The sequence below is a fragment of the Miscanthus floridulus genome, chromosome 5, assembly GCF_019320115.1.
Source record: "Miscanthus floridulus cultivar M001 chromosome 5, ASM1932011v1, whole genome shotgun sequence".
NCBI lineage: Eukaryota > Viridiplantae > Streptophyta > Magnoliopsida > Poales > Poaceae > Miscanthus > Miscanthus floridulus.
The window spans coordinates 117,607,240-117,634,618 of NC_089584.1; the positions used below are offsets into that span (position 1 = coordinate 117,607,240).

The window sequence follows — 27,379 nt, forward strand, 5'->3', positions numbered from 1 at the left end:
AACGCCGGAGCATGGTGCACTCCTTGAGGGCATGCTTCACCGGACCTTGATGGTAAGGGCAGGGCTTCTTCAGCATGTCGTCAAATAGCCCGGGGCCGCGGGGGCCTCGGGGATTCCTGCGATCTGTTGCGGCGGCATGGACGGCCTCGAGGACCTCCTGCTTCCTTGGGCGACCCTTCTTCTTTCTCTTGGGGACGCGGGTGGGCGAGGCCTGGGGGGCCTCGTCCTTCTGCTTCCCCTTGGCGTCGTTGTTGGGGAAGATGGCCCCAACCGCCTCTTCGCCCGAGGCGAAGTTGGTGGCGATGTCGAAAAGTGTGGCCGCTGTGGTTGGTACGTTCCGGCCCAATTCTCGGACCAGGTCTCGGCAGGAGGTGCCAGAGAGGAATGCTTGGACGATCTCTGAGTCACCGACGCGGGGCAACTCGGTGCATTTCTTGGAGAAGCGCCGGATGAAATCTCGGAGAGACTCGTCCGGCTTCTGGCGGCAACCTTTGAGGTCCCAGGAGTTCCCGGGGCGCACATAGGTGCCCTGGAAATTCCCGACGAAGACCCTCACTAAGTCGTGCCAGTCGTGGATTTGTGCGGGGGGAAGGTGTTCGAGCCAGGCTCGCGCCGAGTCTGACAAGAACAAAGGGAGGTTGCGGATGATGAGCAGGTCATCGTCCGCACCGCCTAGCTGACAAGCCAGGCGATAATCGGCTAGCCATAGCTCGGGGTTCGTCTCGCCGCTATACTTTGTGAGGTTGGCAGGTTGCCTGAATCGGGCTGGGAAGTGCGCGTTGCGGATGGCCCTACTAAAGACCTGAGGGCCCGGTGGCTCGGGAGAAGGACTGCGGTCCTCTTCACTGTCGTAGCGACCGCCTCGGTGTGGGTGGTATCCCCGGGCGGCTCCGTCGTCGTGGCGCCGTCGCCTGCCAACTACCTCGTGGTCGCCTTGTACCTCGCGTTGGTGTCCAGGTCGGTCGCGCACCGAGGGGGCCCTGTTGACCGTCGGCGCGCGAGCGAGCTCGGGACGGACCGAGGCATCCTGGCCTTGGCGAGGTCGTGCCGTGGGTTGCTCCGAAGTGCCCCCGCGCCGGCGGGAGGCGGAACTTTCGGCCTGCTGCACTGCTGCGGTCTCGAGGAGGTCGCGGAGCTCTCCGCGGACCCGTCGCCCCTCGGTGGTGGAGGGCTCGGGCATTGCTCGGACCAGCATTGCAGCCGCTGCGACGTTCTGGCTAGCGCGGTTAAAGATTGGGGGCGGCTCTCCACCCTCGTTGTTGTTGATGCGGTGATGAACGTCGCGGGCCCTCCCTCGGGCCCCTCCGCCCTCACCGCGCCCTTGCTGCTCCTGCTCGAGAGTGTCCCAAAGCTGTTGCAGAAGGAGTCGGTCTTGTTCGACCTTGGCTTGAAGCTCGCGGAGCTGCTCCAGGTCTGGGCGTCGATGCCCCCCGCGGGCGGGATTCTCGTTCTGTGCTGCCGGGGCCTCGAGACGCGGGGGTGTGGCGTCGCCCGCCCCTGCCCGGGGCGGGGAATGGTTGCCTGTCCTCTCGCTCTCTCCGCCCGCCCCTGGCATCCCGAGCCCGACGTGGAAGCACTCACGAGATGGATCGTAAGTCCCTTCCTCGTCGGAGTCAGAGTAGCCGAAGCAGTAGTCGCTTGCAGTCATGAAACGGCGCATGGCTTCGGGGTTGTGGAGTTCGGAGAAATCCTCCCCGGGCCATGCCTCTTCCTCGTCCGAGGAGTCGGAGTGGATGCTCAGGTCGAGAGCGAAGCGCTGGCGGCGTTCCGAGGGGTGCTCATGAGCGGCAGCGTAAGCGTAGGCATAAGAGGTGGCGGCATTTCTCAACCCAAAGGGGTATGGGGACGGGGCCGTCTCCAGATTCTGCCCCGCCGGGGTCGGCTCTTCAGGGAGTGGCGGAGCGGGGTTAGACGACTGGGCATCGCCGTAAGCCACCGGCGATTTTCCTTTGTCCAGGCTCAGGTCAGACAGGTCCCCAGCCAGGGACCCCGTACCAACAGCTGGTCGTAGGATATCGGCGGGGAGTGGCGTGCCACCCCGGGCTCGCGTAGCTTCGGGGTTGCCTTGCTCGCGCCGTGCCTGGCGAGCGTGGCGAGAGCGGCCGCCCGGGCGCCGCCTGCGCCTGGGCTGCCGGGGCCCGACTTCGTCGTCGGACGGTGGGATTCGAGGAGTGAGGAGCACCATGTCGTACTCATGCCCTAGGGACATGAACTCTAGGCTCCCGAACCAAACTATGGTGCCGAGACGCAATGGTCGTATGTGGTCTGCCATCCGGAACTTGCTAGGATGACGAAGCTTGACACGCAGACTCCCCTACCTGGCGCGCCAACTGTCGGTGTTTCGGAACCGGGGGTCCCTCAACCAACGAGTGAATTTGTGCTGCGTGCCCCTAATCCCGGATGGTGATGCAAAGAGACACAAGGTTTATACTGGTTCGGGCAATCGAGGCCCTACGTCCAGTCTGAGAGATCGATCTTGTATTCCTTGCACCGGAGTGCTCGTAGTAGGGGGTTACAAGCTAGGTGAGAGAGGGGGTTAGCCCCAGGTCTCGGCGAGGGTGGTGCGGGCTGTTTGAGACGTTGTTCTCTAGCAGCGTGCAAGTGCGTGGTTCTATCGGTGTGTTCGTCTTCCTGCCCGTTTGTCTAAAAATGGTCCCAGTCCCTCCCTTTTATACTCTAAGGGAGAAACCAGACCGTACACATATCACTACCTAGTGCTTTATTAACAGGGTTGGCGTGTCCGAGCCCTGTGGCCGGCCACTGTTCGTGGCATGGTCGATGGAGTGCCCCCGTCCTTGTCGTGCAGAAGTGACGCGCCGGTCGTGCTCGGTTTTGTGCATAGTGGGACTCCCGTACAGTTTTAACGCAGGGCATGGCGGGCGACGTGCTGGTCATCGCGTGACGGCGTCGTGGGGGGCCGTGGCTCTGCAAGTGCCGAGGCCGAGCCATCGTGGGGCTTCGACGGGCATGGATCCTCAGGCTGCCGAGCCCCTGAGGCTAACTGCCGAGGCTCGGAAGGGAGTTATTGGTCCTGGGTACTGATTCCGAGGCCACAGTAGCCCAGACGTGGCTCCCCATGCCGCGTTGCCCTCGGAGCCGGAGTTGGCAGCACAGTGAGGCATGGGCGGCAACCACGCGCATAGTGGTTAGCACAGTGGCGGGTAACCCCTGCCCAGTCCTGCCTCCTGTCCCGTCAGTCGTTCTGCTGTACTGTGCCGAGCATGCGGCTGATGTCAGGGGCAGCAGTTGGCTGAGTTAATACGACACGACGTTTTGTCGGAGGAACGGGAGGAGGAAGAGGCAGCGGAGTGAAGCCGTGCCCGCCTCGCGCGAGACGGAGGATCGGTGGCCCGGCCGAGGCCTGCGACGAGAGAGGGGCTCGGCCGAGGCCTTTGGTAGGCGGTCGCCCGAGGTCAGCGGCGAGGGGGCCTCGGGCGAGTCGGAGAATTGCAGACCTCGGCGAGGAGGCCTCGGGCGAATCGGAGATTCTGGCTGAGGCCCCGTTTGTCTTGCTAGTTTTTGTTTGGGATCTGAGCCGTTTTTTGGTTTCTGCTTAGGGTACCCCTTTTTATGGTATCCGACAACTTTCGTTTGTATTTGGAAAAAATTGTCCAATTATGGACTATTTAGGCTTAAAAGATTCGTCTCGTCAATTACGGGCAAACTGTGCAATTAGTTATTCCTTTTACCTATATTTAATGCTCCATGCATGTACCGCAAGATTTGATGTGACGGGGAATCTTGAAAAATTTTGGATTTTGGCTTGCATCTAAACGGGGCCTTATTACCATTCTCAGATGCTTTACAATCACGCAAATATATTCCATGTCCAAGTATGATACATTGATATAGCCTATTTGCATGTTACAACTATAAGACCTTTTGGAATCGCTCTTAATAGTACGCAGAGTATTTGCTTGAAAATTAGAATTTAAGATTTGGGAAACTCAAACATCACGCAATAAGTGCAGGATAATGCGCTGCCGTAGACTTGCGTTTGTTGACACCAAACCAGCCATCACAAACAGAAGCAGTCTTTTTTCTGTAGCCATGCACTGATGCACTCCAGTGATTTGAGAGATGAGAAAAGGCTGCAGCAGCAGTATTTTCTCGGTACCCGATCACAGCGGCAGCACGGAGGCGGAGGCGACAAGCCATAGTGGCCGCTTGCGCAAAAGCAACATGGGGCAGCTCGGCGCCAGAGTTCGTGGCGTCGAGGTCGGCGTCAAGATATGTGGCGCCGACATTGGTGCCATGTATTATGGCGTCGTGGTACCAGTCACGTCAACGTCACCTAGGATTTCGGCCAGGCACTTCGACGCCAAGGATCCGTGACGCCGAGACGTGTTACATCGGCGCCATGAGTCCTAGCGCCGACCCCAAGGGTCAAAAGATGAGTTTAAGTCTCTCAGAGGGCCAAACGTAAAATTTCTTCGAAAAATGGTGAAATTATAAAAAATTAGGCACACGGCCACCCTCTCACAAGAAAGGGGGAATTCCTTGCCATTAAAAAAAAGATCGCAATCTCCTTTTGAGGCATTGGAAAAGTTTAGCGGTCTTCAATTCCACTGCTCTATCTTTTTTTTATCCTCCATGCCACTATCGTCAGACTAGCCCTAACAGTGTTAAACTGCAGGTATGAAAAGTCAAAAATACTCTTAAGTCTAAATATGCCATTAATTTTTTTGAGCGTCTTAACGACTTCAAATGGAAAAACTCAAAACTAGAAAGTTGTAGATCTCGTCGAGATCTATAATTTTCATATAAAAATTATCTTCTTTTAATACCGTAAAAACTATATAATTTTTTAAGATATATTAATCATATCAAATCATATCTTTTTTGTGGTATTAAAAGAAGATAATTTTTATATGAAAATTATAGATGTCGACGAGATCTACAACTTTCTAGTTTTGAGTTTTTTCATTTGAAGTCGTTAGGGTGCTAAAAAAATTAATGGCGTATTTAAACTTAAGAATGTTTTTGACTTTTGCCAAACTAATGGCAGTGGCGTAGAGAGTAAAAAAAAAGTTGAAGCAATAATACTGACTAGTGGCTCACACGCATTACGACCTTGGATCACAGTGGATCTTGGCTGGGATTACCATCTTTTATTAACGGTTCACACGGAATTATCTCCACGAGAAAAAGCAGCACACGGCCACGCCACACAGACCAGCAGCACTGGGCACCAGAGTAGTCGAATTCGTAGGTTCGCCGGAGCCTGGAATGAGGGATGGCCGCCGCCTCGCTCGCGTTGGCGAGTCCTTTCCGGCTTCTCCTCCGCGCTCCTCACCCGCGCGGAGCCATCCCCGTTCCGTGCTACTTCATCTCGCGAGGTAAGCCCGAAGGCCCCATCTCATCTTTCGATTTTGCCTCTCCGCTGACGCTTGGCCCACCCGAGCCAGGACGGTATAGCACCGCCATTGCCGTCGCAGCAGCTAGGGATTCGGCGGTGAAAGGAAGCGTGGACAGGAATTCAGCAGAGGAAGTCAGGAACATTCTGGATATGGTAATTTGTTTTTTCCCCTTTGATTATTGAGAATTCAGGGTCAGTTGGTGGTCATGGAACTGTCTAACTGCTAGCGTTAGCAACCTAGTGATTATTGACTAGTGTCTGTTGGACATAACTGTTAACTGGTTTGTAAGAGTTTGCTTGTGAGCATTGTTTTTTTTATTAAATGTGTTGGAATCAGGCGCTTCCATTGCAAAACTATTGCCAGTGTTGAGTTATGTTCCAGCTTTAACTCAGAGAACATTGGATTGTATGGAAAACAGGGGCAATGAGAAATCTTTAAAGTCTTGCTTTTCTCTACTGTCCTATGAAACTGTTTATCAATAAGAGTGTCCATCTTGTGCATCCAAACTAAACTTTCAACTACATTCTGTTGGTAGGCTCTGAATATAGAAAGCTCTTATGTTGTCTTTGTGATAGATAATGAGTGAACGGTTCTGGAGTTGCCAAATGCAATTTTAAATGATGGCCACTACTGAGGGTATCGTATCTGGAAAACATATTGCTGAAGTCTGTAAATGATGACCAAAACAGAACTCCCTAAACTAATATCTGGCTGTCCTTGCGATAGCTAATACTCCCTCCATCCCAAATTATAAGATGTTTTGGCTTTTCTAGACACATTACTTTTGCTATGCATTTAGACATAGTGTATATCTAGATACATAGCAAAAGTAATATATCTAGAAAAACCAAAATGTCTTATAATTTGGGATGGAGGGAGTAGGTGAGAGCAGTTCTGGAGTCGGCAAATGCATATATAAATTCAGCAACAAGCACTTGATGGAAAAGAGCCGTCTGTATAGATGACGGAGAACATATCATGAACTGAGATCTGGTTGTCCTTCCAAAAGAAAATTGACAAAAGAGAAAAGCCACTACGTGATCGTATTGACTTTGTTAACATGGTTGCATGCATCCACTCCTTCATGTCATTAAAAAAAAGTTATTATTATATTCATATAATCTCAAATGGAAATTTGTATTGAAGGAAACACATAATGCATGGCTATAACTACATTTTCTTGTTTATTTTAGCATTCCTCAGAAATACATGGTTATTCTTGCTATTCATGGATTCATATTAACATCCTTATGCAGGCAGAAAGGGCTTCCCAACGAAGAGATGTTTTCCACACCAATTTTCTTACTCCACCTATAGTGAAAGAGGCTATGCTGGCAGTTGAAAAGTTAGCAGATATCAAAGCAGTAGCTCAGGGTGGCTACCCTCAGGTCAAATTTGATAACCCAAATGGTAGTTTCTTAATTGCCTCCATTAGCCTATCTAGTTTCTCATTCTTATATTTATCTAGGCTGAGAGGTGCCGAATCTCTGTTGGACACCCGGACTTCATGACAAGTAATCCAGATGTAGTTGCCGCTTTGAGGTTTTCTCAGTTTTACCTTATAAAGCACTGCTATCTTCTATATAAGCTGACATTGAGGCCAACCCAGCATCTCAGGGAATTTCCGATTGGAACCCTGTTCTCATGGTGACTTCCTTGGTGCTATTCTCGGGACAGAAATAACAAGGGAGAAAGTTGGAGATATTCTTTTGCAGGTGCACACCCAATCACATGTTTTCTGGTTTTCGAATGATTTGGTCATTTCCTACCTTTTTCCCTTCTCGTCATGTGTGATGTCTATTTCCATTTTTGTTAGGGGGAAAGAGGTGCCCAGGTCCTTGTTGATCCAGAACTTGTTGACTATCTGATTTCTACCCTGGAAAAGGTGGATTGTCTTACAAATTGTGCTACTGTACTTGTCTTTTTTGCCTAGTTCACGTTTTATGAGCTTGATGTGTACTTATCCCTGTTTTTCTGATCAATCTGACAGCTATAAGTCTTGTCCTTATCTACTTAGGATAATTATCTAGAGTAGTTGATGGTTGTGTCAGCCCTTATCTTTATCCCTAGCATCTACTTTAGCATCTCTAGAATATGCTGTAGCTTTCTTAAGGCTCAAGCAAGCTATCTTATATGTATCCCCAACCTGCCATAGTTGTGGCATTGCTAATAAATATGAAATTCAGCTCTAAACCTGTGTTTTGGCTCTAACAAATGGTATCGGAGCCTAAGTTCATCTGGGTTCTACCCGTACCCCATCCCAATCCGTCGCCATGTCTCTCCACTCATCCTCTTCCTCCAACCGTTCCACCACGTCCAGCATACGTGCTGCAGCGGCTGCAGCAGCCAGGCGCGAGGAGGCGGCGGTTGAGCGTGCAGCAGCAGCGGAGCGGGCGGCTCGCATCGCCCAGGCGGAGCTTGCTGCGGCGTGTGTGGCTGAAGCAGCCCACTAGGCAGCAGCGGAGGCACGAGAGGCTGCAGCAGCGGCGGCTGCGCTCCGTGTGGAGGCGAATGCAGGCGAGCAGGAGGACTACGGCGCCCAGGCGGGCGCATCGGATGCAGGAGAGGCGGCGGCTGTGGCTTTGCGCCGCGGAGCGGATGCCGAGTGGGCCTGGCCCGACGCAGGCGGCCTGGACGGACGCGGTGGACGTGAGGCTGGCGACCGCGACGGCTTCGACGACCGACGCGGACGCGACGCGGGCCGCTTCGACGGACGACGCCACGACTTCGACCGAGACGCACGGGATCGAGACGAGCGGGCGGCATGCGACGCCAACGCCTGGCTGGAGCGGGAGGAGCAGCGCGAGGCGCAGGACCTGGGCGGACGGGACGCTGGCGCGCGGAGCCCTCAAGGCGGCGCGCCTCCCCTTCTTCGGACCGGCGCCGTGGTCGCCGTGGCCGGCCCGGCTCCCCTCCCGTCGTGCAGACCGTCGTCAAGGACGCCAGCGACGGATGGCCCATACTCACCAAGACCAACTACGCCGAGTGGTCCATGGTGATGAAGGTGAAGATGCAGGCGTGGCGCATGTGGGATGCGGTACGGTATGGCGACTCCGACTTCGACGAGGATCGGCGGGCACTGGAGGCGCTTCTTGCTGTTGTTCCGACGGAGATGCACTCCTCCCTCGCGAACAAGCGGACCGCCACGGACGCCTGGGACGCCATCGCCGCGGCACGCATCGGCAGCGACCGCGCCCGTAGGTCCACGCTTCAGAAGCTGCGTCAGGAGTGGGAGAACCTGCCGGGTGAGGACGTCGACGACTTCGCTCTTCGCCTCAACACCCTGATGCAGCAGTTGGCGCGGTACAACGACATCGACGAGGAGAGAGCTGTCGAGAAGTTCCTCCGCGTTGTCCCCAAGAAGTACTCGTAGGTCGCCATCGCGATCGAGATGTTGCTGGACTTCTCCGAGCTGTCGATATAGGAGGTGACGGGTCGCCTCAAGGCCGTCGACAACCACGAGCAGCTACCTCCCACAGAGCCGGTCACCATCGGTGGCAAGCTTCTCTTCACCGAGGAGCAGTGGCTCGCCCGCCAGCGGGAGCGAAAGAAGGGGGAGGCCTCGGGTTCTTCGGGTTCGGGTTCGTCGAGCAGCCTCAAGCGTCGGCCACGCAAGCGGGATAAGGCGCGTGGTGGCGCTCCTGGCGGCGCCGACGGCGAGCGCAAGGCTACCCGCGACGACACATGCGACAATTGCGGGACGACCGGGCACTGGGCCACGGACTGCCGGTAGGTGAAGCGCGGCGGTCAGGCACACGTCGCGCAAGCGCAGGAGGGTGACGAGCCGGCTCTGTTCTTCGTACATGGGAGCATCAAACCGCACTCCTCTCCCGCGTCGGCCGCCGCCTCGACGAGCCGCGGCCTCACGTCTTCCTCGGCAACGGGTCCGGCGGCAACAAGATTGACGGGTGGTACCTCGACACCGGTGCCACCCACCACATGACCGGGCGGTAGGAGTTCTTCTCCGAGCTCGACTCCGGCGTTCGAGGCTCCGTCATGTTCGGGGACGCCTCTGCCGTGGAGATCAAGGGCGTCGGCTCCGTTGTCTTCACTGCCAAGACCGGCGAGCACCGACTGCTCACCGGTGTCTACTACATCCCCGCGCTGAGGAACTCTGTGGGGGTATGGCCCCCAAGACATGGGCCGCACCATCGGAGGTGGCCCGGCCCACAAGATCAAGGCGTGCACGGCGCTGCTCGGCGTGCACCGCAAGACATTGTATAGTACCAAATAGGATACTTTACTTGTAACCCTGCCCCTCCAGAGTATATAAGGAGAGGCAGGGGTCCTCTACTCGACATCATGTATTCAATACAATACACCAAAGACACAGGACGTAGGGTATTACGTCGATCAGATGGCCCGAACCTGTCTAAATCACTGTCTCTACGCCTTGTGTCACCATCTGGTTCCTGATTACGCGCATCCCCACCGACAAATCTACCATCGTAGGATACCCCTCGGTGGACTGCCGAGCATCTTTTGTCGACAAACTCCATCATCAGCCTGGGATAGCTGGATGAGAACGGCTCGCACGTGGAGATCGAGCACGGGGTCTTGCGTATCTGGGATCGCCATCGTCGCCCTCTCGTCAAGGTGAACAGAGGCCCAAACCGCCTTTACGTCCTCCACGTGCAGGTGGCGCAGCCCGTGTGTCTTGCAGCCTGCCGCGACGACGACTCCTGGCGGTGGCACGAGCGCTTTGGGCACCTCAACTTCGAGGCCCTGAAGCAGTTCGGCAACAAGGAGATGGTGCAGGGCATGCTGCGAGTCGAGCACGTGGAGCAGTTCTGCGACACCTGCGTCCTCACCAAGCAGCGGCGGCTCCCCTTCCCCCGCCAGGCGAGCTTCCGCGCCAAGAAGCTGGAGCTCGTGCACGATGACCTCTACGGCCCCGTGACACCGGTCACACCTGGAGGCCGGCGCTTCTTCCTGCTCCTCGTCGACGACGTGTCCCGCTACATGTGGGCGGTCCTACTCGACACCAAGGCGGCGGCTGCGGACGCCATCAAGCTGCTGCGGAGGAGTGCTGCCGCAAGCTTCGGGTGCTACGCACCGACAACGGCGGCGAGTTCACGACAGCTGAGTTCGCGGCGTACTGCGCCGACGAGGGGATCCAACGCCACTTCTCCGCGCCGTACACCCCGTAGCAGAACAGCGTCGTTGAGCGTCGCAATCAGACGGTGGTGGCCACCGCCCGCGCCCTCCTCAAGAAGAGAGGGATGCCGACAATCTACTTGGGGGAGGCGGTGATGACTTTCGTCCATCTCCTCAACCGCTCGCCCACCAAGGCCCTTGATGGCAAAACGCCGTACGAGGCCTGGCACGGGCGTAAGCCGGTGGTGAGCCATCTCCGCGTCTTCGGCTGTCTCACCTTCGCCAAGGAGCTCAACCACGTCGGCAAGCTCGACGACCGGAGCACGCCAGGGGTCTTCATCGGCTACGCGGAGGGCGTCAAGGCCTACCTCATCCTCGACCCTGCAACACAGCGCGTCCGCATCTCCCGGGACGTCGTGTTCGACGAAGGGCGAGGCTGGGCCTGGGACAAGGCGGTGGACGACGGCTCGACTTCGACTCTCAGGGACTTCGTCGTCGACTACATCCACTTCGAGGGAGTCGGGGGAGCTAGCAGCTCATCTTCACCGAGCTCGTCTACCTCAGCACCCGGCTCGCCATTAGCTCCGACGAGTACTCCACCGCCTACACCACCAGCAAGTCCACCACCTGTACCACCGGTTACGCCCTGCTCTCCTACACCGGCTCCCCAATCTCCTGCATCGGCGCCCACACCTCCGAGATCGGCACCAGCAGCCTTGGTCCGTGACGAGCAGCGCACGGTGGAGTTCGCCACTCCGCTGTCCGACGACGAGGATCGCGTCGATGCCTACCACGACGACGAGCCTCTGCGCTACCGCACCTTGGACAACATCTTCGGTGATAAGCCCATCCCTGGACTGGCGGTGCACGACTTCGAGGCGGAGCTGCACCTAGCACACGAGGACGGCCAGCCCCGCTCCTTCGCTGAGGCGGAGGGAGACGCGGCATGGCGCGCCGCGATGCAGCAGGAGATGGACGCGGTCGAGCGGAACCAGACGTGGGAGCTGGCGGATCTTCCTGCCGGCCACCGCGCCATCACCCTTAAGTGGGTCTACAAGCTCAAGAAGGATGAGGCCAGGGCGGTGATCAGGCACAAGGCGCGTCTGGTGGCGCGCGGGTTCGTCCAGCAGGAGGGAGTCGACTTCGACGACGCCTTCGCGCCCGTTGTGCGGATGGAGTCCGTCCGTCTCCTCGCACTGGCGGCCCAGGAGGGTTGGCGTGCACCACATGGACGTCAAGTCCGCCTTCCTCAACGGTGACCTGAAGGAGGACGTCTACATCCACCAGCTGCCGAGATTCGTCATCCCCGGCAAGGAGAACAAGGTTCTTCGCCTACGCAAGGCCCTCTAAGGCTTGCGGCAGACACCCCGAGTTTGGAACGCCAAGCTGGACTCCACTCTCAAGCAAATGGGGTTCCATCAAAGTCCTCACGAGGCTACAGTCTACCGACGGGGCAAGGGAGGCAATGCCCTGTTGGTAGGCGTCTACGTCGACGATTTGGTGATCACCGGCACCAAGGAGGCCGAGGTGGAGTCATTCAAGGAGGAGATGAAGGCGACCTTCCAGATGAGCGACTTGGGTTTCTCTCCTTCTATCTGGGGATCGATGTCCACCAGGACAGCTCCAGCATCTCCCTTCGCCAGACCGTCTACGCCAAGCGCATCGTCGAGTTGGGCGGGCTCACCGGCTGCAACCCAGCACACACTCCCATGGAGGAGAGGCTGAAGCTGAGCCGCGACAGCACGGCGAAGGAGGTCGACGCCACGCGGTACCGGCGCATTGTGGGCAGCCTTCGCTACCTCGTCCACACACGGCCGGACTTGACGTTCGCTGTTGGCTACGTTAGTCGGTTCATGCAGCGACCGACGACGGAGCACGAGCAGGCCGTCAAGAGCATCCTCCGCTACGTCGCGGGCACTTCCGACTACGGCTTGCACTACCCGAGGTGTCCTGGTGCAGAGCACTTCATCGGGTACAGCGACAGCGACCTCGCCGACGACATCGACACAAGCAAGAGCACCAGCGGGACGCTATTCTTCCTCTGCAAGTGTTTAATCAGCTGGTAGTCGGTCAAGCAGCAAGTGGTGGCTCTGTCCAGTTGCGAGGCGGAGTACATCGCTGCCACAACCGCTTCGACTCAAGCTCTCTGGTTGGCTCGGTTGCTAGGCGATCTCCTGGGCAGAGACGCAGAAGCAGTGGAGCTCAGGGTCCGCCTTGGCCTTGGTGAAGAACCCCGTCTTCCATGAGCGCAGCAAGCATATCCGAATCAAGTTCCACTTTATTAGGAGCTGCTTGGATGAGGGGAGCATCAAGGTCGGCTACATCAACACCCAGGATCAGGTCGCCGACCTTCTCACCAAGTCCCTTGGGCGGGTCAAGTTCCAGGAACTTCGCGCCAGGATTGGGATGGTTCAAATTCCCCAGAAGGTGCCACACAAGACTTAGGAGGAGAATGACAGCTATAAGTCTTGTCCTTATCTACTTAGGATAATTATCTAGAGTAGTTGGTGGCTATGTCAGCCCTTATCTTTATCCCTAGCATTTACTTTAGCATCTCTAGAATATGTTGTAGCTTTCTCAAGGCTCAAGCAAGCTATCTTATATGTATCCTCAACCTGCCATAGTTGTGGCATAGCTAATAAATCTAAAATTCAGCCCCAAACCTGTGTTTTGGTTCTAACACAATCTGCATGATGGAGAAGATCTGAGATGTTTTATGCCTGAGTTTGGGCTAAATCTGTGTTTGGTTGCTTTGGTCTGCTTGTTGCAAACCGATCTAATTACTGTCCTTTTCCGATGGGAGTTTTTCTACAGGTGGGGAAAGTTGGTGTTTCATGCACTCAGATTCCTTTGCTTGCTCTAGAATATGAACCGCCAAGGTGAACTCATGTTCTCATACCTTTATATAAACTTTGAACTTGTTTTTTTCAAAATTTTATGTTGTAAAAACCCGGCACAAGTGACTCAATTTTTCCTCTAAACTGCAGGACCAGTTCATTTAAAACTGTAGAATCATCGCTCAGGGTTGATGCCCTTGCCAGTGCAGGATTTAAAATCTCACGCACGAAGCTTGCTAGCTTGATAAGGTATGAATTTTGAGGTGTCAATTGTCAACTTAACAGCAGAAAAACATACTTTTATCTTAGCACAGTTGTTTTGTTTGAACTTTGTTCTATTCTAATACGAATTATGTCGTCAGTGCCTATGAATGTTAATTATTTTTCTGGATTGATGCTCTTTTGCTTGCTCAGTTCTGGTGATGTTCGTGTGAATTGGACACCAACAACGAAAAATGGAGTTACCCTCAAATCTGGAGATGTTGTTTCTGTCAGTGGGATGGGAAGGTTAAAGGTAATTAGAAAAAAAAAACAAGAAAAGATGCGATGATTTTCTCTTAAAATGTTAAAAGCTTGTACGCGTTTAGAATTTAATTGTTATTCTCACTTCAATCTGATACTGCTACTTTCTTGCTATTGCTTGAGAGGCCTTTCCTCTATGTTGTTTCATAAATGTGTTGAAATCTGCTTCTTATATATACTAGCAACATGCCCCATGCATTGCAACAGAATGTACAAATTGTTATGCGATCATTTGGACCTTCCCATGCTAGGTATAATGAGCTACCTATCTTTGTTAGATTTAATTGGGCTTGGCCCAACATCAATTGAATCAAATAAATTCCGAGCCCATAATATAGGCTAGGTGCAATAAAGGGTTAATCCCATAAGGTTAATTGACTAGAGATTGTTTCACCTTAAATAGGTTAAGAAAAGTCGAAGGTGAGCCACATGCCCACGTGTGCCAAGTCGCGACACGCACGGGCTTGGGCTTGGGCTCAAGCGGCCAAGTCACGCCATGAGTCGTGCGGTGCCATTGAAGGTTTTGCATCTTCAAACTGAAACCGATGCTGTGTTGGGCCTTGGTCCTCAGACTCCTATTGTGGGTGGGTGGCATTGATGGACGACGGGCTGAGTCTCGGAAGAAGGGTGGGATTGGGGGACGGGTGGATGGGCAGACGATGGAGACATTGAGGGGTGGACAAAAAAAAATTCTCCCATTAATTTAATATTAGGTATAGATATAGATTAAGGTATAGCCTATATGTTGCTTATATCATTGCAGTTTGGTATTGATTTGACCCTAAATAATAATGGAGTTAAGCCTGCCGTTGCGGAGGGTACCAGGCATCCATGTCCACACCCACATGTTGCCTGTATCCGTGCGTCCTAAAATTACCCATACCCAAATGAAGTGGATAATCCCCGATGGATTATGAATACCCAATGGATAAAAGAGGGAAATGACAGAGAAAACTGCAGCAGCTAGCACGAGGAAGGGGAGGAGCCGGACCTCGCGCCGCTGCCTGGGATTGGGGAGCAGCGGCCAGAAGGGGAGGAGCAGGACCTCGCGCGGCCAGCCATGGGGCCTCGCGTGGCCAGACCTAGGAGCTCGCGCGGGCGAGCTCTTGCCTACGGCTGGGAGGGCGAGGGAGGCACGCCGGGGCTGGGGAGGGCCCGCGCCGCCGCTGGGGACGGGCAGAGCCCGCGCGCTGCCTGGGATAGGAGAGGCCAGACGCACCGCCAGGCAGAGCCTGCGCCGTCGCTGGCCATGGAGACCGCCATCATGCGCGACTATGCGCTTCGTGGAAGAAGACGAAGAGAAACTGAGCGGGTAAATGAATATTTAATGGGTAATGCGGGTATTATCTTATCCATACCCAAATCTAAATGGATTATTTATTTCTACCCATACCCTACCCAATTATCATGGGTGTGGATTTGAATTCGGGGATCGAATATCCAGCCACAGGCTTAAATGGAGTGCAACAAGTACTTGTTTCGTAAATGAACAAAGCAATGAGTCCTTAGGGACATGGTTAGCTGCTTTTCTTATTTTTTAGCTATACAATTGCAACGGGAAATCCCTATGAGCTGCTTGTTGTGCAATGTGTAGTCTAGCAGTCGGTGTCTTTAAGCCTTTGCTTGTCTATCCATGCATGAGATAGTGTAGAGGTTTTTGGCTTAACTTTCATGCATGACCCCCTAGGGCTCAACGTTCTTGCTGAAAAAATGAGTGATAATTGTGCACGCATGATCGCCATTTTCATGGAGGTGTTACTGTTGGACAGGTAACTAAGAACACAAGTAGAATTTTGCTCTGCCAGAGGGCAGCTTGGCCATGGGCCGCTTCATTGAATTATATAGAAGTAGCAAACTTGGGATACAAGAAGGTCTCAACCACTACAACATATTCTAACTGCATAAAGCAGATGCTAGCTTGGATGCTAAGGCATCTGATAATTGCTAGACAGTGAATAGTAACTAGCCTAGATAGTGAATAGTAAATAGCTTAAGTAAGTAAACTAGATACATTGGGGTATTGGCACTAGGCTTAACCCTCATTTCTCCCCCTAGCCTTGTGCTCAGCTTTGGAGGTGATCTGCTTCAAGCCAATTCTCTCCCTCATCTCCTCAAACTTGGCCTTGTCCAGAGACTTGGTGAGAATGTCTGCAAGCTGATCAGTGGTTGGAATGTGATTGGCCTTGATGCTTCCATCTTCCAGGCAACTTCGGATGAAGTGGTACTTGATCCTGATGTGCTTGCTCCTTTCATGGAAGACTGGATTCTTGGCCAGAGCGAGGGCTGACTTGCTGTCCACCTTCAGCTCAACCACCTCGATATGCCTGCCGAGGAGCTCTGCTAGCAGCCTTGACAGCCACAGAGCCTGTGTTGCAGCAGTAGTGGTGGCAATGTACTCGGCTTCACAGCTTGAAAGTGCCACTACCTTCTGCTTGATGGATTGCCAGCTGACCAACAGTTGCCGAGGAAGAACAACGTTCCGCTCGTGCTCTTGCTTGTGTCGATGTCGCCAGCGAGGTCGCTGTCGCAGTAGCCGACGAAGCGCGCGGTGCCAGGCGCCTTGGTGAAGTGCAGACTGAAGTCCAGGGTGCCAGCCACATATCGGAGGATGCGCTTGACAGCCTGTTGATGCTCCACCATAGGCCGCTCCATGAACCGGCTGACGAACCCGACGGCGAACGCCAGATTAGGGCGAGTGTGCACCAGTTAGTGCAGACTGTCGATGAGCCGCAGGATGCGCTTGGCGTAATGCGTCTGGCGGAGGGTGATGCCGTTGGCATCTTGGCGCACCTCGACGCCGAGGTAGAAGCTGAGGAGGCCGAGGTCGCTCATGTCAAAGATCTTCATTTGCGCCTTGAACGCCTCCACTTCACGTTCCTCCACGCCGGTGATGATGAGGTCGTCGACGTAGACGTCGACGAGCAGGACAGAGCGCCCACTGCCCCGCCGGTACATCGCCGCCTCATGAGCGCTCTGCTGGAAGCCCATGTCCTTGAGCGTGGCGTCCAACTTTGCGTTCCAGGCGCGCGGTGCCTGCCGCAGGCCGTAGAGAGCCTTGCGGAGGCGATAGACCTTTCCTTCTTCTCCGGCGACGGCGAAACCAGGCAGCTGCTGCACGTACACCTCTTTCTTGAGGTCGCCGTTGAGAAAGGCAGATTTCACATCCATGTGGTGGACACACCAGCCTTCTTGAGCCGCCAGCGCAAGGACTCTGACGGATTCCATGCGCGCCACGGGAGCGAACGCGTCGTCGTAGTCAATCCCCTCCTGCTGGACGAAGCCGCGTGCCACCAACCGGGCCTTGTGTTTGATCACTGTGCCCAGCTCATCTTTCTTGAGCTTAAACACCTATTTCATGGTGATGGGGTGGTGGCCAGTGGGCAGCAGCACCAGCTCCCAGGTGTGATTTTTCTCCATGGCCTCGATCTCTTGCTCTATGGCTGCCCGCCATGCTGGATCATCTTTTGCCTCAGCGAAGTTGGCAGGCTCGTCGGCGTGCGTCAGGTGCAGCTTAGCGAAGAGACGATGTGGCGGTGGAGGTGGAGGGTGATCGCCGATGATGTTGGTCATCGTGCGGTAGCGTAGAGGCTCGTCGTCGTAGTAGCCATCGAGTCGCTTTTCATCATCCTCCAGCGAAGTGACGAACTCCACTTGGTCACCGGTCACTACTGCCGCCGCCAGTGAGGTAGGTGAAGCGGCAGCAGGGGACGCAGGTGGTGGTGTTGGCGAGGCCGGCTGGGGTGCTGGAGGAGTGGCCGCAGCTGCCGATGTCCCTCCAGGCTCCCCCGGACTTGGTGACGACGAGCGCGGCGCAGACAGTGGTGGCGCTGGTGATGTAGTTCCAGCCGCCGCCGCCGTAGCACTCTGTACTCCCCTTGCTCCTTCAGGCCACCAGTACTCGACGATGAAGTCACTCGCCGCCGATGCCAAGCTGCCGGCGTACGGGGTGGACCAGACGACGTCGCGGGCAATCTTCACGCGCTGCGTCACCGGGTCCAGGATGCGGTACGCCTTTGCTCCTTCCGCATACCCGATGAAGACGCCGGGCTTGCCACGATCGTCGAGCTTCCCGAGCTGGTTCAGCTCCTTGGTGTAGGCGATGCAGCCGAAGGTCTTGAGGTGGCTGACCGCCGGCGTGCGCTTGTGCCAGGCCTCGTAGGGAGTCTTGCCTTGTAAGTTTCGAGTTGGTGATCGATTGAGCAGGTGAACCACTGTCATCACCGCCTCCCCCCAATACTTGGCCGGTATCCTCCTCTACTTCAGCAGCGACCGGGCCGCGGCAACCACGGTCTGGTTCCGGTGCTCCACCACGCCGTTCTGCTGGGTCGAGTAAGGCGCCGACAAGTGACACCGGATGCCCTCATCAGCGCAGTAGGCGGCGAACTCAGCAACGGTGAATTCGCCACCGTTGTCGGTGCGCAGCACCCGGAGCTTGTGGCCGCTCTCCTTCTCTGCCGCCGCCTGGACTTGCTTGATGGTGCCTACGGTAGCATCCTTGGACGGCAGCAGGACAGCCCACATGAAGCGGGATGCGTCATCCACCAGCAAGAGAAAGTAGCGCCGCCCTCCCGGAGTCGCCGGCGTCACGGGTCCACACAGGTCGCCGTGAACCAGCTGCAGCTGCTCCTGCACGTGGTACTCGGCTTGCTGAGGAAAGGGGCGTCGGCGCTGCTTCGTCGTGACGCAGGTGTCGTAGAGCTGCTCGATGTGCTTGATCACCGGCATCCCGCGCACCATGTCCTCTTTGCTGAGCTTGTGCGGCGCCTCGAAGTGGAGGTGGCCGAACCGCTCGTGCCAGCGCCAGGCTTCATCATCTTTCCTTGCGGCGAGGCAGAGGGGCTGTGCGGTTGTGTCGTCTCGAGGTGGAGGACGTAGAGGCGGCTAGGTCCGCGGCGAACCTTGACGAGAAGTCGCTCACGCCGATCCCAAATCCGAAGCACGCCCTTGTCAATCTCCACCTTGGACCTGCCTTCATCGAGCTGGCCAAGGCTCATGTTGGAGTTGCGCAGCGCCGGGATGTACTAGACGCCGTGTAGGATACGGTGCTCACTGGTCTTGCCTTGGAACACGATCGAGCCGACGCCCTGGATCTCCACCCTTGACGCGTCGCCGAACCGCACCGAGCCGCGAACAGAGGTGTCGAGGTCGGAGAAGAGCTCGCGACGGCCGGTCATGTGGTGGGTGGCGCTGCTATCGAGGGACCAACCATCCAGCTTGTCCTCGCCGGAGCCGGTGTTGAGGAACACACGAGCCCGCAGCTCCCCGATGTCGAGGCTGGCGTCGGCCTTTGAGCAGAAAACGTTCTCCTCTGCATCCAGCTCCAGGAAGCCGTGGGCGAGGAAGAGAGCCGCCTCATCCTCCTCTACTTCCGCGACGTGCGCTGCAGCACCACGCTCGCGTCCAGGCTGGGGGCAATCCTTCGCCTAGTGGCCCGCGCGGTGGCAGTTGAGGCAGGTGTTGTCGCGGTTCGCCTTGCGTTTGCAGCCGGCGGCTCCTGCCTTCTCTCCTTGCCCGCCGCCGTCACGATCTCCCTTCGGCTTCCCCTTCTTGCCGCCGCGAGGACGCCGGCGGCGCTCCTTGGACGAGCTGGACGAGCCGGAGACGTCTCCACCCTTCTTCTTCTCCTTCTGCCGAGCGAGCCATTGCTCCTCGGTGTACATCAGCTTCACGCCAACGGTGATCGGCTCGGTGGGAGGTTCTTCCTCGAGATCGTCCACCGTCTTCAGCCTTCCGGTGACCTCCTCGATGGTGAGGTCCTGGAAGTCGAGGAGGGTCTCGATCGCGATCCCTCAGCTGGGTGTACTTCTTCGGCATGGCTCGAAGCAACTTCTCCACCGCCCGCTCCTCCGTGAGGTCCGTGTCACCATGACGAGCCATCTGCTGCTTCAGCGCGGAGAGGCGAAGGGCGAAATCCTCAATTTGCTCACCGGGGCGGAAGGCGAGATTCTCCAAGTCCTTGCGCAGCTGCTGCAACGGGACGCGGTCGACGCCGATGCGAGCCGCGGCAATGGAGTCCCACGCCTCCTCGGCGGCCGCCTTGTCCTCGAGCGGAGCACCCATCTCCGTCGGCACCCCACCGGCGATGATGGCCTCGAGCGCGCGCCGGTCGTCGTGGTACGGGAGGTCACCGTACTCGATGGCGTCCCAGAGTTGGCGCGCCTGCATCTTGACCTTCATTAACAGGCTCCACTCGTGGTAGTTGGTCTTGATGAGCATCGGCCATGGCGTGCCCACGCCGGAGTCCTTGTACACCGTCTGAATGGCCGCAGGTGACCCGCGATGGCCTCCGCGTCCGCGACGGCGTTCCGACGACGGTGAAGGTATGCGACGCCGCGCCGGGCTCCGCGATCCTTTGGGCTGCCGCTCCATCTCCGCGTGCAGCGCGGCGGCTGTGTTCGCCACAGCCTGGGCCGCTGCCGCTGCCTGCCTGGCCGCCTCGATCGCCTGTGTGGCTGCGGCCTCTACCGCGGCTAGGCGTTGAGCGCAATCGGCGTCCGGATCAGGGTTGATCACCGCCCCTCTGCCGGTGTTGGCAGCGTTGGCGGCTGCAGCTGCTGCTCGCAGAGCGTGCTCGCTGGAGGTGGACATGGCTCTACTCTAACCAAACCTAGGCTCTAGATACCAATTGTTGGACAGGTAACTAAGAACACAAGTAGAATTTTGCTCTGCCAGAGGGCAGCTTGGCCATGGGCCGCTTCATTGAATTATATAGAAGTAGCAAACTTGGGATACAAGAAGGTCTCAACCACTACAGCATATTCTAACTGCATAAAGCAGATGCTCGCTTGGATGCTAAGGCATCTGATAATTGCTAGACAGTGAATAGTAACTAGCCTAGACAGTGAATAGTAAATAGCTTAAGTAAACTAGATACATTGGGGTATTGGCACTAGGCTTAACCCTCAGTTACAGTGTTGCTCTCAAGGTTGTTGTTTCTGAAATACAGGGTTTCAGACACAAGGTGCATGATCTATGTGATCGAACAATACTACGACTCCAAGATAGACAATAACCAGCCACTAGCTCAAAGATTGTAGGGATAGTTTCCATGGCAATTTTGTGATAGAGCCCATTATTGCTAGCTAGCTACCAACAACCTGAAGCCATTTTATAATTATACTTAATCACAAGCAAATAGGGCATGATTATCAATATCTTGATTGCATGCCTACACGTGGAAGCAAAGTTGTTCAGAAGTTGCACCTCATGTGGCACATGAATGGGGTATCCAAAGCCAACTTGGTGGTTCTTTGGCAAAGGGCGAGAGAAAACAAAATATCAATGATTATGGGGCCAAAAGCACAGCAGATTTGAAAAAAAAAAACATGGGTGAGATAATCTACTTTGTGTGCAGTTAGTATGTTGACAAAAGGTGGTGAATGCGATAGCTGGAAGAGCAGGAAGAATTGTCAGCAGGTGTAGAATTCTGTTGACATGTAATTGAGCTGTGATCTTTAGTTTATCATTTTACCCCTATTTTACTTATGACTTATCAGTCTACTGATTTGTGGGTTGAGCTGGCCACTAATATCACTCCAGGAACAGCAGCACTGAAACCATTTCCCTTAAGATGGAGGAGAACCATTGACAACCTGACTAAAAGATAATAGATTAAACTCAGCAAATAAATAATGTTACCTCCTGTGTGAACCTATCAACTTCTGGAGTGGTGACATGCCGTAGGTACAACAGAGGTAAATTCATGTCCTAAGACTTAGCTCACTAAAAAGTAAAAACCATATTCGCAGAGGTTTCCCATTTCTGGCCATATGGCTGCCTGGCATTGTGTTTTCGGCTTTAGGATCGTAGACAGCATGTTTGCCATTGCTCTTTGCAAATGCTTTTTGCACCTTATTGGTGTTCCCTGCATGAGCCAGGCAAGGTATGTCTTAGCACACGCCTTTACTTCCATGTTCAATTGGGCAACCAGTGCATCAATGTCCAAGCGTGCATGCGTGTTTGTGCTCAAGTGTGGTGGTAAATTTCTGGATTGGGATAGCTTAGCGATAATGTCCCTTACTGTAAATTTGGCACTAACACTGACACCATATCAGACCATCTCGCTCATGATTACTGTGACGTCAAGAGCCTGCTTCATCACTCATTGGTTTTTAACCACCTAGAAACCGTGCTATTGTTCCACCTCAAATCGAGGGACGAGGGTCCTTTGTCTTAATCTATGTTAGAATAGGCGCCTTATGGGCTGGCCATGGGCCTGGCGCCCAAGCCTATCGGTTGGGCTGCCTCTACGGATTATGGTAGATGATTATTGGTTAGGCAAGGATCACCGTTGATTGGGTGTTTCTATAAACCCTTCCTGATCCTTGCCTATATATTGTACTCTCTGTACCCATATCAATTTATCACAATTTCCCGAGACCTATTCGCTGTCATGGTATCAGACGCCTAGGTTTAGGTCTTCCCTTCCGCTGCACACCACTGCGCGCCGGCCTCTGCCATGCAGCGCCCGCACGCCAGCCCTGCCGTGCCGCGCATCATGTCTCCCACTCCCCCGCCCTCCCCCAGGTCTGGGGACGTTACCGCTGACGAGATCGCGGCCCGCCAGGCCAAGGAGAAGGCGAACGCCGCCCCGCCGTCGCCCAACTTCTCGACAAGGAGCGCCAGGCCGCCCTGGCTCGCGCTGCCCAGGCCGAGGAGGCTGCAGCCACCGCCAAAGATCGCGACGCGGCTGCTGCCCGCGCCAGCGAAGCCCTGGCGCGCGCAGCCAAGGAGCGCGCGGCCGCCGCCGCCACCCCCGGTGCACCTGGCAGCGCCTCCTCCAGCACATCTTCACCATCTCCTCCCGACCTCGCCTCGGCCATGCTCCTCCACGAGGCCATGGAACTGCTGCAACTGCACGCCCAGGCCGTCGCCGTCAACAACATCCGGAACCACGTCACCACCGTCCTCGACGTCAACTCCGGTAACTTCAACCGCTGGCGCGATCAGTTCCTGCTCATCCTCGGCAAGTTTTCTCTTCAGGACCACGTCCGCGAGGAACCTCCGGCCCCAATCTCCCCTGACTGGGCTCGGATGGACTGCGTCGTCAAGTCCTGGATCGTCACCACGCTCACCGACGACCTTGCCGAGATCATCTCCGTCCAGGGCTCCACTGTCCGGCATGCCTGGCTCGCCGTTTAGTCACAATTCCTCGGCAACTGGGAGGCTCGCTCCATCCACCTTGAGAAGCGGTTTCGCACCTTCGTCCAGGGCGACCTCTCCGTCACCGACTACTGCCGCCGGCTGAAGAAGATGTCTGACGACCTCACGGCTCTTGGCGAAGTGATCACCGACCGCACCCTCGTCCTTAATGTGATCCGTGGCCTCAACGAGCGCTTCAGCCACGTCGGGGCCCTCCTACGCTGCAGTCCAACGCATCCTATAGGCCTGTGGCATTTGTTAAGGTGTTGAATCACAGAGCTAATCAGAGAAAGAGTAGCAAAGACCTGAGATCATATTGGCCACCGTATCAAAATCCACATGTTGCTAACTAGTAAACAGCCTCACTTGCGTCTTTTAAAGTTTTCACTGGCAAGTTTCTCACATTGCATTAGATGGCTGGCGGACTATCGAACATGTATTAATGAAAAACCATAGTGTGACATTTGGCATTTAACGGTTTGATGTGTTTTCAGACTGCCTCCAACAGGTTGGTCCTTAGATGGCTTTCACATGCTGTTAAACATGAGCTCAATATTTTTTTCTCGAATACACAGGAGAACTGCATATCATTGCATTAAGATGGAGAAAAAAAATATTTACAAGACACAAACTCACACCACACCTTACTTGTCCAGGAACACACACCTGAAGCTCAATATTTCCAGTGAAACCAAATGTTTTTGCTATGTAGTGAAGTTTGTGGTATCATTATTGATCTGTTGCTCTCTCCCTTAGCTCGAACTGATGTAAAATCTAGAGAATAAAACATTTTTTTGTTCTATATCAATGAAGTAAATATATTGCTTTGTTGACAGTGATGTCTTAGAATCAGATGATAGACAAATAAGCCTAGTCTGCATGTCACAGAATATTTTTATTGTTTTGCAAATTTCTGAAGTCCATTGTGTACTTAAATACATAATGTCATCTGCTTCATTTATTTATGTTGCTTGTTCATTTCTTCTCTAGATTGGGGAAATTGTGACTACGAGGAAAGGAAAATATGCAGTTGAGTTGATTCACTATTTGTAATCATGGGACTGGTCTACTTTCATGACTGAATTTAACGGTACACGTTTTCTTCACCTATATGTGACGAGAAACATGTATTAAGTATTACATCTCAGGGAAGTTGAAAGTGATGCACAAATCTGAGTATATTTGTAGCATTCATTGACTGCTTTAGCTTTGGAATGCAAATATTCTTATAGGTCAAGAATTCCATAAAGTCGTCAATGTACATTCAATATTTTAAATAATAAGCACCAAAGGGCCAGGTTGCTTGCAGGGGTCTTCCATCGCTTCTGTGTTATCACCAACATAGTCTTGTTCAACTTTTATGCAATATTGAATCACTTCTAGTTCTGTTAGGATTTCTCTGATCTGAAGCTTAAAAGAAAATGAGATAAGGTTTATGTCTTCACAACAGAAAAGGGAACTCTTTTTTCTGCTGATCCAACTTGTCATAGTAAATAGCATAGCCTTTTCCTTGTTTGAAATCTCACTAGGCTGCCTGCATCATAACACGTGAAATGATTATGAGTTATGATGAGATGACAGGAAACCTTTTGCAAGAGGGAAAGTCGATAGCTACCAGTCATAGATCCATATGCCTTTCAATGCTAAAAGGCTTGACAGAGAACTATTGCTTTTTACTTGATCTGTTGTTCTTGATAGCAAAATCATCACAAGGTTCAGTTTCCAAAGCTGCAAATTGTGCAAGGGTCTAGTATTGTTGCATATGACTTGTCTCAAGGTTACTCACCCTGAGCTTGTTTTCTTGGGAACAGGTTGAAGAAAAGGGCCCGTGGCTCCTGTGTTTGGACTTTTTTTTGTCAAATTATTAGCTACTGTACTATGGGATCTCACAAAAGACATGTACTCAAAAAAAAAAAATCCTTGTACACCACAACTTATTGATATAGTTTTCTGCTAGTGCTAAATGTTCTCTATATGTCGGTGTTTTTGGTTAGATGTAGGAATGGGGGTTTAGAGGTAGGGGTATACTTTTTTTTTTGGGTGTGTGTTGTGTTGGGGGGGGGGGGGGGGGGGTGCGCTGGTGGGAATAAGAATTTTGACTGGATGGGCGATGGAAATATATGGGCCAAATTCCCACCAATTTTGTATGTGGAAGGCGGATGCCCCGCACTGTTCATCATGATTTATGATACAATTTTTCACTCTCAAGTCTGAAACCCTCACATAAACAAAGGACATTAATTCCTTTTCCAACTCCCTCTTTTAATTGCTTTCACAAGCCAAACAAAGAAATGAGACTAAAACATAAAAACTTCAGCTACTGCTGATTCCCATGCCCTGTTCCATTAGTTGCCAGAGTCAGAGAGTATCGTGGATGATCTTCTCTTATGGCTGAAAGAAGCTGCAACGACTCTCCTGTTCTTAATAACACAATATGCTTACTTCTAGTGTTTTCTTTTACAGAAATATCCAACAATATCTAACGGGCTGCTACCGGTAGTGGTTTCATGCGAAAAGCAGGAGATCACATGTTTGTAAAGGTTTTGTGATGTATAGCTACAGCTACCTTTCAGTTTCCTTTGTAGTTTGGAGGAGGTACCAAAAGCCTTCTCACTCACGTGCTCCTACAAGTGTAGACTTTTTGTGTTCCTTTCGTGAAGACTGAAACACTTGGATCTCAGATGGGAGCACGAGCAGATCAGCGAAACCCAACGGTGCTTGTCACCTCGTGACCTCTTCTGTCAGAGTTAAACAAAGCAAACCGAATCATTTGAGCCTCTGTTCACAGTCTCCTAGTACCCTAATTGCTAATCCGATACAAATGGGGTTTGTCATGATGGTTGTTTTGCCTCGGCATGTGGATGTCAAAAAAGATGCAAGGTGCATTTGGTAAAGATGACCACTTTAAACTGGACCGTTCTCAAAGCTATTCCTTGAAATGTTTCCGGTGAGTTGAATCAATGGAAAGGGGTTAAGGGCGAGCTGGATTTTCCGGAACAGAATCATGCTCGTTTGGACACTTGCACAAGTTTAGTTTGAGCCGGCGGTGTGAAGATAATCTAGATTAGAGCCTTGTCTCTGCACTGTCAAGTCCCAGTTTGCTTGCTCCAGCTGCTTGGGTGCCTTTTTCTATCAAGTGTATCTCTTGGTTTCTTTCGCAGTCCAACTAGTGGAAAACAGCACTTGTTTGTACAAGGGAAAGCAGTAGTATAGCTTCTCTGGATGTGCCATTTGTAAGGCAAGATTAGTGTGTGACAAAATCGACTAAAGTCTAAAACACGAGTCCAAGTTGCCTTGGTTTCTACGCTCGCCAATGCTTAAAAAACACACAAACCCAATGCTTACCTTTTTCTTGTCCTCCTAACTAGCTTAGCCAATAGGAACCTCGCAATTGCCTCATTCCCCAACGAAGACTTGACCAGTTCGGAGGGTTCGAGACGATTTTACGTACTATGTGGGCCCAGGACCATGACACCAGCAGGAGAAGGTTGTTGTGTCGGATGTTTTTGCATTTTCCATGCTTACCTATGCCTCGTTTAGATTGCGAAAAAATTTCAACCCGATGAATAGTACCATTTTCGTCTTATTTGATAAATATTGTCTAATCGTGGACCAACTAGGCTCAAAAGATTCATCTCGTGATTTCCAACTAAACTGTGTAATTAGTTATTTTTTTTACCTACATTTAATACTCCATGCAAGCGGCTAAAAATTGATGTGATGGAGAGAGAGTGAAAAAACTTGGAATTTTGGTAGCATCTAAACAAGGCCCTACTCTCTTGGTGGTTACCGAAATGTTAATAGCTGTTGACTGACTCCATCTATGTGTACGTGATGATGCACCACAAGTTTGGAGGCTTCTTTTTATGCGCTCATGTCATGTACTTGGATCTACCTCTGTGTGATTTTTTTTCATGAGCAATAGCATCGTGAACTTTGTAGGCCAAAATGAGTCAATGGCTCAATGCAGCATCAATGGATGATATCCGAGGCGTGATTAGCGAGCTCGCTCTCAGTCGTCGCACGTTTCGGCCTCCCATTTGCCATGTTAGATAACCTGCCTCTACCGCCATGCAGATGCTTAAGGAAATGGTCACGTTTGGGATCAAATAGCATGCACACTTTTTTTTATCGGGTATAATTTGGATGTATCTAACCCACACACTCTACGCTCATACCACACACGTGGGTTCGTACATACACAAAGAAAAGATTGGGAGCCTCCAGTGCGTAGGAAACGCTCAGTATCACCAAACGCGCACGCATACGTGTACCATAAATTTTCTATAAAAAAATCCAGAAAAAGGTGCGACACCAGAGTTTGAACCTAATGGGTGGCATCCCACTGGGTAGTCCTACCATTGGACCACAGACACATTCTCAATGGCCATGTTCACTTGGCTGACAAGTCAGGCTGAAAAG

At 53.2% G+C, this 27,379-nt stretch overlaps 1 protein-coding gene across 5 annotated transcripts; it reads left to right on the forward strand.

Moving 5' to 3' along the window:
* Positions 1–5,148: 5,148 nt before the first annotated feature.
* On the forward strand, positions 5,149–26,233 carry LOC136453228 (uncharacterized). 5 transcript variants are annotated; one of them, XR_010758974.1, is made up of 11 exons: positions 5,149–5,339; positions 5,409–5,512; positions 6,617–6,748; positions 6,829–6,902; positions 6,970–7,075; positions 7,177–7,245; positions 13,272–13,336; positions 13,445–13,543; positions 13,709–13,808; positions 23,948–24,670; positions 24,769–24,932. XR_010758974.1 is itself a non-coding variant. In XM_066453815.1 (11 exons), exons 1-10 carry the CDS (start codon positions 5,237–5,239, stop codon positions 24,008–24,010), a joined length of 915 nt encoding a protein of 304 aa, XP_066309912.1. In that variant the 5' UTR covers positions 5,149–5,236; the 3' UTR covers positions 24,011–24,047; positions 25,421–26,233. The 5 variants fall into 5 exon arrangements, 4 of the variants coding, with proteins under 4 accessions (XP_066309912.1, XP_066309910.1, XP_066309914.1 ...); XM_066453815.1 differs by lacking the exon at positions 24,769–24,932 and adding an exon at positions 25,421–26,233 and having other exon boundaries at positions 23,948–24,047; XM_066453813.1 differs by having other exon boundaries at positions 23,948–24,047.
* The last annotated feature ends 1,146 nt before the right edge of the window (positions 26,234–27,379 follow it).

Coding starts and splice junctions, on each gene's coding strand:
- LOC136453228 (XM_066453815.1), top strand. CDS start 5,237: ATGGCCGCCGCCTCGCTCGCGTTGGCGAGTCCTTTCCGGCTTCTCCTC. Junction 5,340..5,408: donor GTGCTACTTCATCTCGCGAG/GTAAGCCCGAAG, acceptor CACCCGAGCCAG/GACGGTATAGCACCGCCATT. Junction 13,544..13,708: donor AAGCTTGCTAGCTTGATAAG/GTATGAATTTTG, acceptor TTGCTTGCTCAG/TTCTGGTGATGTTCGTGTGA.